Genomic DNA, 17,988 nt, shown 5'->3' on the forward strand with positions numbered 1-17,988 from the left:
GTGACGTTTGACAAGTTCATAATTATTATATGTGATACGAATAACGTTTTATATTTGAACGAGCAATATTTCTTTTGTAATTTGCCAAAAAATTGTTTGTTTACGTTTCATCGCAAAATACATTCTCGGTTGGATGACAGCGATTAACGATGATTATAGCGATGAGTGTGAGACAGAGATACCGAGCGAGTATTTTCGAGCGTAATCAATTCATATTTTGCTCACCAGTTTTTGCGTCGGCGATTCATCGCGAGCAATCAGGATACAATAGAGTTGCCAGTTGATAAGATTTAAATCGCTGATGAACAGGTGATGAGCTTTCATCGTGATGAAAATTTGCAACATTGATCAGATCTTCTTCATGTATCTTTTTCTTTTTTTGATAGCTTGAGAAAAAATTCCAAAATTTTAGTTGCCACCCGTTACACACATAAATCGGCACCATACTTTTCAAAAGGGCCAATCTGTAAAATGTACACAAACCGAGTGAGGGTTTCTTTCCTTATGCTACTTAGCCCATCAAAAAATAACCCTCACTCGGTTTGTTTACATTTTGCAGATTGGCCCTTTTGAAAAGTTGGTGTCGAAATGTTCATAGGCATATTATCGGTACCGAATGGACGAGTAATGAATAGCCGAAATCCAAATGGCCGAATTTCAGCAACTGCGCTGAAAGCCGAAATTGTTTTTGGCCGAATCTATCGCTGAGTCGAATTCGGCTGAGTCTCGAAAGACGAATTTTCTCGAAATAACATAAGACTTTTGTCATTTTTGATATCGACTTATACTGGTCAAGTTATTTTGTACTTCTCATGAGGGAGTAATTGTTTTTTTTTATGAAAAACGAACATTGGAAGAACTGGGAAAAACAATATACAAACTGTGAAAAATACTTGACTGTCCAGGTGGGATATAAACCTGGACAATCAATTATTTTTCACAGTGTGCATATCATTTTTCCCAGCTCTACCTATCTTTCTCAAAATACCTTAATGACTATTCAATAAAAAACAACATGAATTGTCGGAAGTGCCAGTCACAGGAGGACGCAGTGTTGAAAAACTCATAACAGCAAAAACTCAATGAGATTTCAAGCACCATGAAATTTCAACCTTGATCAGAAGCGCCGAACTCACATATGAATTTCTCTCTTATATGTGATGTCTCTGTTGCTAGGCGATGTGAACCAAGTTCAGCTGTGAGCATTTTGCTTACTTCTTCCACAGCTGGCATTTCATTCAATGAACCAGAGAGCGAAAGAGAATTAACCGCCCGAGAAAACATTATCAGCAAGAGAAGCTAGCACACATTCATGAATTAAAATGACAAACAAATCGGCAGAATTTACATTTTTCCTTCGCGGGAATCGACATTTTCTTAACTAGAAAGTAAAAAGCCTAATAAGAATTAGATAAACATGTAGTTTATGTGCGTTTTAGTTTAACTTTACGATTTATTTAGAGATTCATTCTCTTACGCTCACTCACAGTTATCGCACCTATCGCACGAGAGAATGCCTATGCTGTCCAACAACGAATTTGTATGTATATGTGTATAGCTCCGGGTAGCAGTTGAAGCAAAGCTAAGCAGAATGTGATCAAGCGGGAAGAAATATGTGTGAGTTTTGTGCTTCTTGCTATGAAAACAAAAAAACTATAGATGGTCGTAGGTCACTGGATTGTTGCGACTATAAGACTGGGTGTGCGGCGCGTTTGCGGGCCGGTGTGCGTTTGCGCGTGCGCCGCGTCCGCCCGCCGTTCAGTGGCGTCTGATGCCTGGCGTCTGATGCTGGCGTTTCCCACAAGCCCAGCTGCTATTACCTTGAACAAATTAGAGTACTCTAAGCAGGCTACCACTATGGCCGAGAATAATCTTGCATGGAATAATCCTCAATATATCCTCGTTTATCCTCAATATATCTCTAATAATGGTCACAGTGGGTCATTCTCCTACAAAACAAATCCCGAATAGCAGGATAATTTATAGGGCAACAGATTTCAGGCGGGCTTTGCAGGGACCCCCAGTACCCAGTTCCAGTGCTACTGGACCAAATTTTCATACTTCGACAAATCCTCCAGAAATATCGAAAGTACACCGAGTCCACACATCATCTTGTCGTAAATACTCGACGAGCGGATTTCTTCAGGCTTCCATTGCACCGTACTCAGTTCGCTCAAAATAACCCAATGGATGTATGCTGCCGTGAATTTAATACTGTTTCTGATTATTATGGCTTTAATGTTGCTCGGACCACTTTTAAACATAGAATAAGTAGTTACTAAGAACTGTCTGTACGAAATATTCGAAGACTAGTAAATAAAAATAAAATATATGTCTCGCGCGAAAAACTATGGCAGATAATGCACGAGAACAGCTTTCCGGACACTGACGCGGTCAATCGAAGCTACCCTGCGGCGAGTGATGTACTGCGTGCGTGTTTCGAGGACCCTCTTGTGTTCTTACAAGTGTATAAAATATCTATCCGAGCGGTAGTCCTCGACGGACTTGAAACTGTAACTTTGCTTACGAAAGACATACACGTGAACTTGCCGGATTTGAAGGAATGGTGTTTCAGGCTTCTTTCGGCGAAGTACAAACGGAAAGCGGAGAGTGGCGCAGGCGTATGAAATATGAGCTACTATCTTACCTGACTTACAACGAATATACATAGATATACATATATAGATGCTCAATGAATCGGCGACGATTAGCCTAGGATCGATTACTGTGGAAAGAAATCCTTAATACAGTACGAGCCACTTCAGCTCTATGCTGCTAGAAATACGATCCTCAATAGTCAGAGAACACGTAGGTCATGGACCAGATGGACTTTTAAGGGCGCGCTACTACGGATCTAATTTTCATTATTATCTATCATTGCCATTGAGTGTGTGATCCGGGAAGAAAACTCTAAAGACTTATGCGTTGATGCTGTTATTAGATGATGACGGTAAAGTATGCCAAACCATAATTGAAACCAAGGAGGGCTGAGTTAAAAATCAATGTCTCGAAAACCAAATATACAATAAATTGACTGTGAAGCGAAAACAAGGTTCACCTTCCAAGAACAGTACCTATTGACGAGATTGATCTTATAGATGAGTTCATATATTTGGTATTCTCCAGAAATACCGGGAGTGATCTCTGGTACACCAGCGCACAAAGCTGACGAAGTACAAAACGCTAATGAGACCGGTATTCTTCCACGGACTCGAGACAGTAACTTTGCTTACGGTGCACATACGTGCACTAGCCGTATTGGAACAAAGGGCGTTGCGGACTATTTTTGGCGGAGTACAAACGGATAGCGTAGGTGTATGAATCGCGAGTTGCAGACGCTACTTGGGGAGATTCCCATCGTACGCTTGGCGAAAGTTGGGAGACTACGGTGGGCAGGCCACGTCGCAAGGATGCCGGACGATTGTAGAGTAAAGTCCGTTAAACCGCTGATGGTTCGCCCAGATTGAAGCCGACTTGCGTGTGTCGAGGCACTCAACGAATTGGCGAAGAGTAGTCCGAGTACAGCGAAGAGGAATTCTTGATACGGCAAGAGCCACCGGGCTCCCTGCTGGTAGAAGTAAAAAGTAAGAGCTCATATGTTTGAGGTCTCTGGAAATGGAAATCGGGCGTTCTTTGCCTTCCACAAAATGTTTTGATTAAGAAACATATATACTGCACGAAGCGTATGAATTATAAAGCGCCAATCAGATCGGTACACACTTAATAAAAAGCAACGAGGTCGGCAAAATTTTGCCGAGATTTCGACAGCCGAGCGTTCGGTCAAATTTTTATGATATCAATCGTTAGTAAAGATCCGTAAACGTCGATATGCACCACCGAAATTTTCACCGAGCGCTCGGCTGTCCAAATCTCGGCAAATTTTACCGAGTTTTTTAGTGTGTAGTTCATCACATACTCGAGGGTGTAACTTTGAGAAATAATAAACTCCATCGTACGTGATCTGGAGGACTCCTCGACATGCGCTATACGGAGGACCCTCATTTACTTGAAAGATCTTAAAGGCCAATGGGAAAGAGGAGAGTCGTACGAACTGTCCTCTTGATTTGACGGCGCGACCGAATAATGAAGGGACCGGAGTCATTGCGTGCCATCGTTAAACGGGGTTCCGCTTCGCAAGAGGCGACATAGTTATTATCATCATTATTATTATTTCCTCATCTTCGAACATATTCGTACAAACTGTAGCTTAAGTTAAATTCTTAAGCCTATTTACATAAACGTTTTTATCAATATTTAAGTCAAACTGATCGCATACAGCGTTTAACGTACGGATACAAGCACTGAATGAGTTACTGTACCCATAGTTTGTCCTATTGAGTGACAACAGAAGAGTGGCAATCATGAGTTCGAAGAATGTGAGCTGGAGGGTTCATATTGATATTTGCAGGTAATGATGGACAGTCGCTGTGGTTTGTGAGAACATCTATGATGAAGGTATGTGAGGTATATGGATGGGGGGGTTTGTCCAGGGAAACTGACTAAGAACGAATCGTATGAAATGTTGGACTCGCTTTAGTTCGAGGGCGTGCGTCACGTGATAAGGCGCCCACACTGGTGCTCCATACTCAAGTATGCTTCGTACTAATGAGCAATACAGTGTACTATGGGCAAAAACGAACCAAACAGACGCAATCAAGATACAGCCTGCAGGCTGATAAAAAGCAAGTGATCTTATGTAAAATTAAAAATTATTATTAAAAAATTTTATCGGAGAATCACGTGATGCCCACCCCATCGAGATTTTTGCTCATTTTCCCCTATTTGTACACATATTTTACCTTTTTTCGCCCATATCAAGCAAAATTTTGAGAAAATGAAACATAACAATCTAATAATTTTGTGTAAAGAAATCCACAGCATCAAATAGGGTTTACCCCATTTGATTTCGAGCACATAATTTTTTTTAATTGAGTTCCCGTCATCAAACTGACCACACCAAACGGGACCTAGACCAAAAAAATAATGTGCTCTAAACCAAATGGGGTGAGCTCTATTTAATTTTGCGGACTTCTTTACGCACGCAGGGTGGCGCTAGACCATGTCCGTCGCACGCGGTGATGTTATATGCTATGCATGATGTATGAGTTCGTGCAGTTTTCCGATACAATACTATTTCAACACCCAAACCATACGTTTAAAATGAAATTGCAGCGAAACTGAAAGAGATAGGCGTTCACTCACATCAAAAAACGAATGGCAGAACAGTTCCAGAGCATCAAATTGGTAAATAAAAGCCATCAGATTTATCACACCTTTTTAAAAGAAATTTGATGAAAACGCCTAGGGAAACCCTTATTTCAAAGCTTTTAGCTTCTGAAACGATACTAAATTTAATGAAGTAGGAAGCTTAAGACCAATTTTCAGTACAAAGTTTTCTCAGCTTTCGAATGAAAGTAACAGCATTAAGCTAGCAAGCATAGTTTTTGTACCAGAGCTACTTTATGGCAAACAGAACCGAAATTCAAGATGTTTAATAACTCTGTAACGCTAACGATTAAGATTGGACCATATGTGCAGAAGGATTTTTTTCATCAAAAGTGATCCTCTATCACCCCCTAATATATCTGAACTGAGCTACCAAACATCTTGTATATGTAATAAGCGTTTCTTTTGTCTGCATACCATAAAAACAAGAAAAAATTACGTGTGCAAATCAAAATTGTGTAAATTCCAAAGTTTGCGGTAAAAAAACGCAAAAATTCCAAAACTCACGTGAATAAACAGCAAAAATAAACGCGTAAATTTCGAAATTTATGTGAAAATAGTCGCCGAAAAGAGGTCTATGGTCTGTACAGATGGCTGAACTTTCCAACAAAATGTTTATAGCTAAATATGACATCCTTCGTGGGATCGGATTCGATTACTGATCAAGTAGCAAACACATTTTCAGGTTGAAATTAATCTCGGTCGGCTCTACGATATAATACATCGTTTTCTGAACCGATCATCCTGATAAGTGATCGAGACCGCAGTAGCCGTTCGGCCCAATCACGCGATATCATTTTTATTATTATTTATAAGATGTCAGCAATTAGAGATAAGCCGCCGATTAAACCATATAACAGTGAACATAGTTTATAATCTTCATTCCGGAATCCCAAAACAACTTGTTATGAATTAGGGAAAAAGCATCAATAACTGTAATATTAGAATAGCTGCCCATTCACCGAATCCTAATCGTGTTCAAAACAATGGACTCGCGAATTACACCACTCTAATATCGCTTGCCGAATAGTCATCCATCGTATGATGATGGGAACGACGACGACGACGAATAAAGCTAGCAGCGTTGAGTCATCAGAACAGTATTTTTATCTCTTGCTCTCTTTCCTCGCCGCTGCTGCTGGCGCTGTGGTCGTTGCCTGAACACAGCCAGACATTCGTTCAAGCTCTGTCACTCACTCAACCACATTTAGTTCTGTGAACGGCATACTTCTATCTATCCGAACAAAAACGCTCGCTACGACTACTAAGTGAAGCTGCGAACCGTCACCACAATGAATTCAATTGGAAACTGTTTTCAACGTTTTACTTGGCATTTGCTTCCGATAATTTGTGAGGTAAACAAATCCATGCATATAACTTTTACGATTTATATAACTCGACTCTGGATAATTTTCGAGATTAGAGTGAAATATTGCAACTGCATAAACGTTGAGCAGTAACATTGTAACATTGTATTAAGTAAAAAGTAACATTGTTTCAAACACAGTTTTAACATTGTTTGAAAATGTTGCTATTCCTTTTCGTTTGGAATAAAATTTTAAAACTTTTTTGCATATACATAGAGCTATCGATAAGTGTATAAAAGGCAAAATGATTGCATGCCTGTAGCTTTAAAATTCTACAATAAAAACAATGTACTCTTGTCACCCAATGTACCACGTATTACCATTAGGCACCCCTCAATTTTAATTAATATGTCAGTCGGAAAAAACAATAAAAAACGACAAAAAAAAGCTGCGATATATTGATGATTTTTCTGGAATATAATGCCATTTATGGCAAACATATCAATTGTTTTTTCAGCTTAATTCGCTTTTTCCACATACATGGTGGATTATGATAGATTACCATAATGCAATGAAGGATCCATACCGCACATTAAATATGTACCTATCTATGATAAAAATAACAAAAACTGTTTAGCCAATGCAATAACAATACAAATTGATTGGTGTTCCTAACACTCACTAAAGAAGCATTAAATTGTTTCAATTATGTTCTATTTGTTTATTTTCTACTATTTTTATCAAAATTTCGAGGAGTTTGCAAAATTCAATAAACGTTATTTCATCTAATAATTCAATAAAGTATAAAATAAAGAATAAAACAAATTGCAGTATCTGCATAATGCATCCGGTAATTCTCTTTCGGGGATTAAAACTCGATTTTTTTCGAAACACGGCAAAAGAGGCACATCCGTAATGTGTAGCCTTCCTATACGTTGCCGGTAACTGCAACCCCATTTGCCAGGTACAACCCAATCACGTAGGAAAAACGCGCAAACAGGTAGCCATGGAAATTTGTTTTCTATTGTGATCCCTTTTCCTGTCTACTCGCATTCGGGCGCTACGGCGCCGATCCAGGCAAATAACTAAATTTTTGACCTAAGCCCACATTAGACGTGTTTTCGAAGCTTCTAACCATTTTCTACTTACCATAATTTGTCGGAACAAACCAGACGAATCTCGTGCTTTGGTCAAAGTCCAACTCTATTTCACTGTCCTCGAGAAATTTGTATCGTATTTACATTCCTTTTTTCACTACTGCTGCTGGATGCGATGGTTTTTACGATTTTTAAACTATTTTCACGCTTTTTAGACTATTCCAATTATTATAACTTATAAAATTTAATCGCATTCACCAGATACGTTTTGCTTCCGGGATCTCACTTTCCAGTGGTGCTCGATTATTACTGTACTTTTAAAGTGGACGACCAGAAACAACTGCAAAATCAACACCAGAACCTCGACTTTTCAATTTATTCCTTATTTAGTAGCAAATGAGCATTTCCATTCGATTTTCTTAAAACTTTTTCTTCACTTTTCCTGCTTCTTCTTGAACACTGCTCTTTTTGTCAGACCACTGTGTTGTGTGTCACCATTTAACTTTTAACGCAGTTCGCAGCAGCTATGGACGACCGACACAGAAAACTAATATTACACCTTGCTTCCCCTGAAAAACGAGAAAAATCTTTCGATAAAACGTCAACGTTTAGTTTACAGAGAACTTTTTTTCGAAAAGTAGTGGTAAAAATCACAGGAAAAAACCATTGACAACACAGATTTTCACTGCAGGCAGCACCAACCAGCTTTGAAAGAATCGCGAACAAGATGCCTAGAGCCGACGTCGTCTTGCAATCCACTGTGCACAACCACTCTGCTGCGAATTTGCCGTCGTCGCCATCATCGCTCGCTGGCGTAGTAAATATCGGACACACACATGCACATCCGCAACAGGGAGAAATGTTTACACGCTAAGCGTAAACCAACTTGAAAGATGAGTTAACTTCTTCCTGACGTTGACAGTTTCTCTACCAAGCCCAACAATTGAAAAGGTCCTAAGTCGAAAATTACCAAGTAAACAACCTTGTTAAAAATATTGTGCCTGCCCAAGTAACAATTTCAGGCTGATCAAACGCTTTTATAGCTGATTTTATTCAACCTGTGGCTGATCTATGGTTTAGGTTTAGGAATAAAAACCTTTTTTTCAGCTCTTTAACATCTAAATCTGGTGATTTTATCAAGCTTCAGGCTAATTAATAGCTGCTTTCGAAGCTGCAATGAAGCTTAATAGAAACTTTTTTGCGCATTTAAATGGCCAATCTGCGCAATGCTGTCAATTATATTTTTAGAACGAGAAATAGTTTTGTAATCTGCTTTTTCCATTCGCTTAATAAACGCTTCATTAACCTTTATGCAGCCAAAAAAATTTATCTTCAAATTTAAAAAAATGGAACGCGTCATTTTTATTTAGCCGTGAACGCGATATTTTTAAATTCCGAATAACTTTAATTAAGTAAGCTAATTAAATTAAAATGCATGTCTTTTTTCCGGGAGTTGAACCCGCCATCTTTTGATCCCTAAGCACTCACCGTATGATCCGCCCCATTTGCATCTGCAGAATAGACAGTGAGAATAGCATCCCAAGTAACCAAGAGTTCGAATAATGGTGTCTAACAAGGGTTAATCAGCTTTATGTATATCAATCTATAACTTGCTAAGCAGCGTCACTTTTAAGTAATTAACCGAACTTTCAAACTGTCTTGGGTCCACTGCATAGAACGCTAAACAGCTTCGAAATAAACTGTCAAAATTTAAGAAAAAACAAATTTAGCAGCACTTCTATGTTCTATTTTTATACTTCTACCTAACTTCTATATTCGTTGCATTTGCCTGCTGGTGGGTTTGAACCCGGGTGTTCCGCGTTGTAAACCTATACCGATCCACTGCGTCACCTTTGTCGTATACAAGCGATGTGAATTTTGCCAATGAGTTGTTAAGTAAAAGTTCGTTTTAGAACTTGCAGCAGCTTTATGCATCGCGAGTTAATTATAGAACATAAAGTTTGGAACCAGGCAATTAATTATAGTAGTGAGATACCGACAGCATATGCTACACAACACAACACAATAATGAAGAGCATTACATTCTTATTTATATTGTCAATTGCAAGGAAAATTGTACCATCCAAAGTGCGATATCGCTCATAAAAGTGCTATTTTGCATTAAATCGTTTCGGTGTCTTCGGCGCACTTTTTCGTTATCTTCCAAGCAATAAGTGCGCCGAAGATACCGAAACGATTTAATGCAAAATAGTACTTTTATGAGCGATATCGCACTTTGGGTGGTACAATTTTCCTTGCAATTGACAATATTTGTAATTAGAAATGTGCGGGGATTAAATTTATTCAAATGAAATAAAAATAATTAATCTCCAATAGTTTCAGGTTCTGCTGGTTTGATCACCAGAAATATAAACAAAAAAGCAGCACGCAGAACTTGTTAGCAACTAAAGTTACTTCAGAACTTCATGTAGCATCCTAATAGCTTTGAAGTATCTATGAAGTACTCGCAGCACTTCTTAAAGCATTTAGTTCCACGTATACTTGATATACACTACTAATCAGCAAGAAAGTTCCACGGAGCTGAATCTGAACTAATTATGAACTTTCGAGTTCGCGTGTCAAGTAATATTCGAACTTTTGGTTGCTTGGGATTACACCTGAAGCCTACTGTGTTACCTGACTCACTGCGAAATGCGTTGTATTCGCGGGATCGTGTTGGTTCGAAAGATTTCGAAAAATATCGCCCTTGTATCGAAAATATCGTTAATTTTGATCACTAAAAATAACGTACTTAAACGTTATATTTCATGTGCCAGTAGTACGCAATAATTGTATTGTGAAACTGAATTGTTATTTATGCAACTTTTTACAAATTAAATACAATAACAAAAGCACAACTTACAAAAAATCGTTTGTTATCGATATTAACTGCATATGCGTTATAAACGAATAAAGCGTATGGTTACGTTTTATTTCAATAATACGCATATTCGCAGTGAGTCAGGTAAAACAGTAGCCCGCCTAGCGTGATGCAGTCGGTAATGTCGATAACTGACAAACTTTTGTTGTCAGCTGAATTGCGAAATTCTATGATCTGACAGTGTGTGTGCTGTGAGCCGAAAGAAAACTTGGTAGAAGTTTGTAAAGCCACTTTAACACCCTAGTTGAAAGTAGTTTGAAAGCTGTGAGCCTAATGAAAGCTTCCATTCAACACTTTAACACCTTTAAGCAGCCGTAAAACGGTTTGATGTTTATGGCTGTTTAAAAGCAGATTATTTAGCAGAAAAATCCACTATTAAGCTTGTTTGTCAGTTTTTGGGAGAGAACTGGTATGAAAAACTTAAACATCGCTTATTCAAACACCATTTAAGTGCTTACTTTATGCAGCTTTGATCGCCTCAAACCAACCCGTAAACAGTAATTGCTCTTGCAATTCAGTTACCGTTGTTACTTGGGTGATGACAGCTAAATCAGCATTATTTGTTGCTCTGTCTCTTTCTTATTATAGTGATTTCAGTGCAGTGTGACGCAGTTTGGTCGCAGAACTGTGCAGTTCCGGGAAAAAATAACCATAACACGAAGATAAAAATTATTGTAACAGTATAGGATACAAAATACTGTAAAAACCAAGGCAAAGTAGCAAGCAGAATTCAAAAAATACTACTTTACAACCACAACAATTATCAATGAACAATGATTAGATGTGATAATGCGAAATACATTACTTTCGTACAAATGGTTTATTGAATGTTTAACATGTGCTGAATAAATGTTTTTAAAGCAATCTTGTACAGCAGATGCCTAACATGGTTTAAGAAACTACTCTTCAGCGCTTAAATATATTTTAGCCGAGATTCGTTTCAAGCTTGACAAACTTAAACTTGTAAAACTACATCGGCTAAAAACTCGGCGCCTATCATATGTCAGATTATCTCAGATGTGTTCGTCGACGGCTTCCAACCGACAGGGTTCGAATCCAGGTGAGTGAAAAAAGTACAGTGGACCCCCGTTCGTTTGAACGATTCCTCATGCAAACTAACGGGGTTAGTTTTTAATTTGAACAACTGGTAACCCTAAATATGCTGTAACTTGTGTGAACTGGCTGCTCTGCTCTTTGTTATTGTTTTGGTGGTTTGATTCAGTAGGCAGTTGCAATAAGCGAATATTCATTCTCCGATCGGATTTCTACCATAATCGTTGGGAAAACGCAATGTGGAACAGATTAAACACGCTAGATCAGCACAAACAAATCGTGTTTATGAGCATTGTCTGCATAAGCAAATGATGTCATATTGAGTATGACGTTTGAACCATTTTTAATTTGCACATCGTGCAAACCAACGGGGTTCAAATTAAAAAGTGTTCAGATTAAAAACGGTCAAACGAACGGGGGTCCACGGTATAATGGCGGGCTTGATGAATTTTGAATCAACCAATGATTTCCTACTAAGTCTCTCAGTAAATTATAATACAGCAAAGTTTCGTTAATTGGTGGTTCGTTAATTGGGCGGTTCGTTAATTGGGTGCTCGCTAATTGGGCTATGTGACAACTTGAATGTCAAAATTGTATGGAATTTTCGAGTTTAGAAATTTCTAACAACTGTCAGTCGGCCCAATTAGCGAATCAGCTGGAGTGCAGTCGTGGCCCAATTAACGAATTCAGGCTGTAATACGAATATTACAATGGACATGATTAGCTTGCATGTACGAATTCAAGTTATTCGAAATTGGAAATATAGCATACGACGCCAATAAATATGGCGCGTTCCAATGTTTTTAAATTTAAAAATAGATTATTTTTTGGCTGCATAAAGGTTGATGAGACGTTGATTAAGCGACTAAAAAAACATTGCAAAAATATTTCTTGTTCTAAAAATAGAATTGATAGCATGCGCAAATTGGTTATTTAAAAAACGCACAAAAGCCTCTATTAAGCTCCATTGCGGCTTAATTTCAGGCTGATCAAACGTTTTTTAACTGAATTTATTTAACCTGTGGCAGAACTATTAGTTTTAGAAATAAAACCTTTTTTCAGCTCTTAAACATCTAAGTCAAGCTTAGGGATTGCTAATAACTGCTTTGAAGCTGTAATGTAGCTTAATAGAGGCTTCTACGCGTATTTAAATAACCAATTTGCGCAAAGCTGGAAACAAGGCGCACAGAGGCGACATAACTGCCTCAAATCAAATAGGTTGTATATGTTCTCCAATTTCGGCTGAATAAGTATTGTAGAATTGTTTACAAAAATTTTATTCGATGCATATGGCTGAATAATTATGGCTGCTAAAATGCTTAATCAGCACATAAATGTTTCTTGGGCAGCATTGGAAAATCAACGCATTGGAATGCATACGCATATGCAGTTAATATCGATAACAAACGAACGATTTTTTATAAGTTGTGCTTTTGTTATTGCATTTAAATTGTAAAAAGTTGCATAAATAACAATTCAGTTTCACAATACAATTATTGCGTACTAGGGTAACCAACCTATTTTGGACCCCATCAGCAGCTGTACATAATTTGGACACTTGCATTTGATTTTGCTGTTAGTGTCCAAATTATATACAGCTGCTGAGGGGGTCCAAAATACGTTGGTTACCCTACTGGCACAGGAATATAACGATCAAGGTGAGTTAAAATAGGTGATCTAGTTTTCACAGTTTGTAGAACAGAAGTGCGCGGAAGGATTGGTTAGCAACCATCGACGTTGTTTATACATTCAGCAGTTTCCGCTTTGAAAATGTCGGTGATCGTCAAGGGTAACCAGCGGGGGTGAAAAACAAATTTGAACATCAGAAAACCTCTCTTGACTAACCTTGATAACGATTAAGTACGTTATTTGTAGTGATCAAAATTAACGATATTTTCGATACAAGGGCGATATTTTTCGAAACCTTTCGAACCAACACGATCCCGCGAATACAACGCATATTCGCAGTGAGTCAGGTAACACAGTAGGTTTGTTTACGCTTGCGACATTCGCCCTTTTGTTAATTCTATCTTCAATTTTTCAACCCCAGCACATTCGAGCAGTCGAATTTCGAGCAGTTGTTTTCGGTGGCTGGGATTGCAGATGCAGATACCTTTTTTAAAATATTTGGCATCTCTGGCTCTGATAGAAAATGTATTTGTTATTTGTTTTGTTGTGTGAGTGCATCAGTTTTGATTATTATCATTTTAAGGTCTGATTCCTTAAATTTAGGAATTTACTAACGTATTGCGGCCTTTATAGTTACTAATTTCTAGAATAACCAATACTTAATTTAATAAAGGTTTGTAATGAATAATATATGTTATTTTGGTTTAAAGATAATTTGGTTTGGTTTAAAATTAAAGATTGTCCCTTTTTCAGATAATTCGTTGCAAATTAAAGGTACAATATTGACTTTCTGAGTTCAACGAATAAAAAGTCAATCATAATTATTTTGTGCCAGTTCAGTTAAGCCGCTGCCAATATAATGAAAAGAATGTCAAGTACAACGACCGCCGAAGAGTACCAGGAAGCAATGTCCAAAGTAACACTGGTAGAACGCAATCCAGAACCGAACGGAACAAAGATCATAAGCATGTATAGAACCGGCCGGCGTGAAGCGCACGATATTGTGGAATTAGCTAAAACTATTCAAGAAGCAGACGTCCAAGTCACGAGCACTGCTTGCGCCAAACTGACTGTTATTGCCGAACAAATTAAATTTCTACAGGAACAGGCGCAAAAAATTCTCCAAGAAACTAAATCAGCACAAGATTTACACCATGCGGCGTGTAATTTTCGTAAAATACCTGGTCACATTTACCATCTTTATCGAAGAGACTCGGGACAAACATATTTCAGCATGTTATCGCCGGAGGATTGGGGGCCCGGTGGATGTGCACATAACTTTGTAGGCAGCTATCGTCTCGAACACGATCTAACATGGACGCCGGCAGAACGTTTACAACAGGTAAGCGATAATCTAGTATGGGCTAAAAGTTTACTGGAAACAACAGGGGTCAAGCAAAAAGAATTGCTATCGATTTGCAGTCCTGTGGAGGAGATGGAAACGTGAATGCTCCGAAATTAGTTACATTAAAAAGTTAGAAAAAGTGACAAATATCGCTTATATTCTTTGAAACATAATGGCAACCCAATATATTTAATAACATACATAAACACCCCTATTTTGTATTTGGACGAATCTTAATTACTAGGTGGAAAGAAGAATGCCAGCCTCTTTCATTCAAATCAAAATACCGATCCGTTGGAATGGTTGGAATTAGAATTAGAGTGAAATTCAAACGATAATGGAAAATGTCGTTAAATATGAAATATATTTACACATTTACTTTCACGTGTCGATGATTATAAGTTAGCTCAACTTAATATACGCGCATAAATAATATAAATGTAAACTAATCGTCACATTCCGCTTGAAAAAGCTATTAGTTCGAATAGATGTAGTCGGAAAATATAAAATTTTTGGAAAAAGATGATTGTAAGGCGCATCGAGTGAATGCCTTTTGCTCTGTATCGCGTCTGATTTGATGCATCTATTTTTTGCCAAATGTCATATTCATCGGTTTCCTAGGAGCGGGCGTACGTTGCCGGGAAAGAAAACTTTGGCCGGGTCCACTAAGCAAAGCCAGCCGTGAATCGACCGCTTCCTGCTGACAAGTCATTCCCAAGCGGTAGAAAGCGGTTGCAATCAGTTGCTCTTCCTGGGCACCCATCGGAGCTCTTACGGTCGATGATGATGCAGCCGTTAGGGTTGAAGCATCACCTCCGCTGGCTGCTGTCGATGTTGATGACGCGCCTTCTGAATCCTGATGGGATGGCTTTTCCAATAATAAAGCCTCTGTAGATTAAAAGAGGACTGATTAGACACTTCAGATACTGCAATTTTGCAACTTAGCCCAAGTTATTTCTACTGCAAAGCTGTGTATTCAGCATTATTGATAGAAAACTATACAAACCTAAAGGATCTTACCATTCACAGCCCGTGGGTCAAGTGTTTTGATAACCTCTTTTGCCTTCTCCACGCACTTTTTGTAACGCGTATCAGCTGCCAGCAGTTCGTGCTCTTTGGCTGCCAGAGCAGCTTCTAAATTGGCGAGTTTCGTGTGCAGCTGAGTCATTTGTGATTGTGCTTCATCGATTTGTGATGAACGCTGCTCGTTTAATTCCAGTGCTTGCTTCAGCTGGATGTCCATGTCGCTTTTTGCACTAATATCATCACTATGATTTTGGCTCAAATGTAATATACGTTGGTTGGCCGCTTTCAATTGCTCACGTAATTTTTCGTTTCGTTGATTTGCATCATCCAGCAGTTGCTGAAATACCAAACATGTTTATTTTGTAGTACTTATTATTTACGTTGAACTTACCGCTAACGCAGTCTGTCCTCCTTGCCCTTCTCTCAGCGCCTTGTTCTCTTTTTCTAATCGTTCAACCCTGTCCCTAACGTCACTAGGTTGCAACTCCTTGGACATGGTGTTCCCGCTTTCGGAATCATCCGCAGCTTGACCGCATTTCAGCTCATCACAAGTTTCTCTTAGTACATCCCGCTCGCTCAACAGATTCTCCTTTTCTCGTTGGACAGCTTGGAGCTTAGCATGCAATTGATTAAATTCAAACTCGATTCGTACAGTTTTACTCATCTCGGAGTCCAGTTTCGAATGGAGATCCTGAATTTCCTTTTTATACAGTTCTACCTGTCCTTTTAGACCGGAATATTTTTTCGCCTCTTCCTCGTAGTCCAAGTTCTGTTTTAGATATTCAGCACTTCGCTCTTCTAACATCTTGATCTGCTTCTTAAGGTCGTTGTAATCTTCCAATTTTTTCTTGTATGTGTGCAGTTGGGTCTCGCATATTTTCATTTTGTCATTAGATTCCTTCAGTATATCTATTTCATCCTTCAGTTGAGCAATTTCGGCCGTCGCAGACTGAAAAAGATTGCAGATAGAGAAATGTACATATTTAAAACTTTGAAATATTGTCTTACGTGCAAATCTTCAATTTTGCTCTGCAATTCAGCAATTTCTTTCTCCTGAATGGTGCATTTCATCTTCAGATCATCACGCGCTGTTTCCGCTTGCAGCAAATCATCTTTCAAGGAGTCCACAATTTTACGTAGATCGTTATAACGCGATGAACCAAGCTGAATGGGCCCCAGTGATGTACCGTCATCACCGATGGTGTTAGGGTTTTCGTATCGCTGAACAAGTATTTGCAATTTGCTCAATTCTTGTTGAAGAACTGATTTTTCCTCAATCAGAATCAACATTTTCTTGTTCGTTTCGTGGCATTTTTGCGCTAAACTATCGCGGTCTTCTTGCAGGGTCTTTACGTCTAAACTCAATGCATTAATAGAGTTCCTCGAAGGAGAAGCACCCTGCCAGACGTACTCAATATCCTGCAAGGCAGCCATTATGTTACGCTGCAACGATTCTTCCAATTCCATGATCTGAGTGATGTATTTTTGTTTCTCCAAACAATTCACCGCACAGCCCAAAATTAACTGCAGCAATCTTCCAAGTTCAAAACCGTCACATTTCTCAGCGATTTTCATTGCATCCGGCCTTAGTTCTTCGGATAAATTCAAACTTAGTATATCTTGATAGTACACGTAGACACCATCGATGATTTTCTTTAGGTTGCTCACTTTCAGCCTCCAGTTGTGACCTACGTCTACCTTGATTTTTCCGAGCCAACCTTCGCTAAATATTTCCGGGGCTATTTGGTTCAGAGCCTGAGCCAGCGCCACACCATCGCTAAGCTGCTGAACGTTTTCGTGAGAAGCACTAAGCTGTAGCACTCCGAGCCATCGTATGAGCGATTCGTAGATTTCCATTTTATCACTTTCCATTTTTTTCCAACTGAGCTATCACACGTTACCAAAAACCTCAACGTTATAGCTAATATTAACTGGCTTTCTAGCAGAAAAATAATACGGGAAATGAAAGAAATGATATATTATCTCGCGCTTAATTTAACATAAATCTATTTATTATACGCAAGAAAAAATTAGCTCTTGAAAAATTGCTTCTGTTTACCCACTTTGACATCTAAATTTTTTTTGTCAGGGATGCCAGATTTTTTAAAAATTGTTTAGAACTGCTCGAAAATATTACTGCTTGAAGATCGAAAGATGTTCTCGTTCGAATTAGAGTGACCATAAAAGAGTGACGACATAAATACCTGCACACCACGCGCACAGCTTCGTAGCGTCTTTCTGCACAACCCGCTCATTCGGTAAAATTCGGTAAAATTCGGTAAAATTTACCGAAATTTAAACAGCTGAACGTTCGGTAAAAATTTCGGTGGTGCATTTCGACGTTTACGGATCTTTAGTTACGTTTTAAATCATAAAAAATTTTACCGAACGTTCAGCTGTTTAGATTTCGGTAAAATTTTACCG

At 38.6% G+C, this 17,988-nt stretch overlaps 3 protein-coding genes across 4 annotated transcripts in view; 1 reads left to right on the forward strand and 2 right to left on the reverse strand.

The window, feature by feature from the left end:
- The window catches only part of LOC128741831 (E3 ubiquitin-protein ligase MIB2), a 90,953-nt gene extending 82,573 nt beyond the window's left edge, over window positions 1–8,380 (reverse strand). Inside the window, exons 1-2 of the mRNA XM_053837915.1 lie at window positions 8,333–8,380; window positions 7,683–8,199 (exon numbers count right to left, since the gene is read on the reverse strand). The gene's annotated coding sequence lies outside the window, so the exon portion shown is untranslated. The remainder of the gene's footprint in view (window positions 1–7,682; window positions 8,200–8,332) is intronic.
- A 5,458-nt stretch (window positions 8,381–13,838) lies between these two features.
- On the forward strand, window positions 13,839–14,662 carry LOC128743564 (uncharacterized protein C1orf50 homolog). Its single transcript, XM_053840165.1, has 2 exons — window positions 13,839–13,866; window positions 13,947–14,662. The coding sequence occupies exon 2, from the start codon at window positions 14,053–14,055 to the stop codon at window positions 14,638–14,640; it is 588 nt and encodes a 195-aa protein (XP_053696140.1). The 5' UTR covers window positions 13,839–13,866; window positions 13,947–14,052; the 3' UTR covers window positions 14,641–14,662.
- A 231-nt stretch (window positions 14,663–14,893) lies between these two features.
- LOC128742350 (protein hook) lies at window positions 14,894–17,549 on the reverse strand. Of its 2 annotated transcripts, none has more exons than XM_053838685.1 (4): window positions 16,573–17,549; window positions 15,956–16,513; window positions 15,559–15,901; window positions 14,894–15,426 (listed from the first exon to the last, which is right to left on the reverse strand). In XM_053838685.1, the coding sequence occupies exons 1-4, from the start codon at window positions 17,434–17,436 to the stop codon at window positions 15,122–15,124; spliced, it is 2,070 nt and encodes a 689-aa protein (XP_053694660.1). In that variant the 5' UTR covers window positions 17,437–17,549; the 3' UTR covers window positions 14,894–15,121. The 2 variants fall into 2 exon arrangements, with proteins under 2 accessions (XP_053694660.1, XP_053694661.1); XM_053838686.1 differs by having other exon boundaries at window positions 15,315–15,426; window positions 15,545–15,901.
- Window positions 17,550–17,988: the final 439 nt, after the last annotated feature.

Source organism: Sabethes cyaneus, chromosome 3 (genome assembly GCF_943734655.1).
Source record: "Sabethes cyaneus chromosome 3, idSabCyanKW18_F2, whole genome shotgun sequence".
Lineage (NCBI taxonomy): Eukaryota > Metazoa > Arthropoda > Insecta > Diptera > Culicidae > Sabethes > Sabethes cyaneus.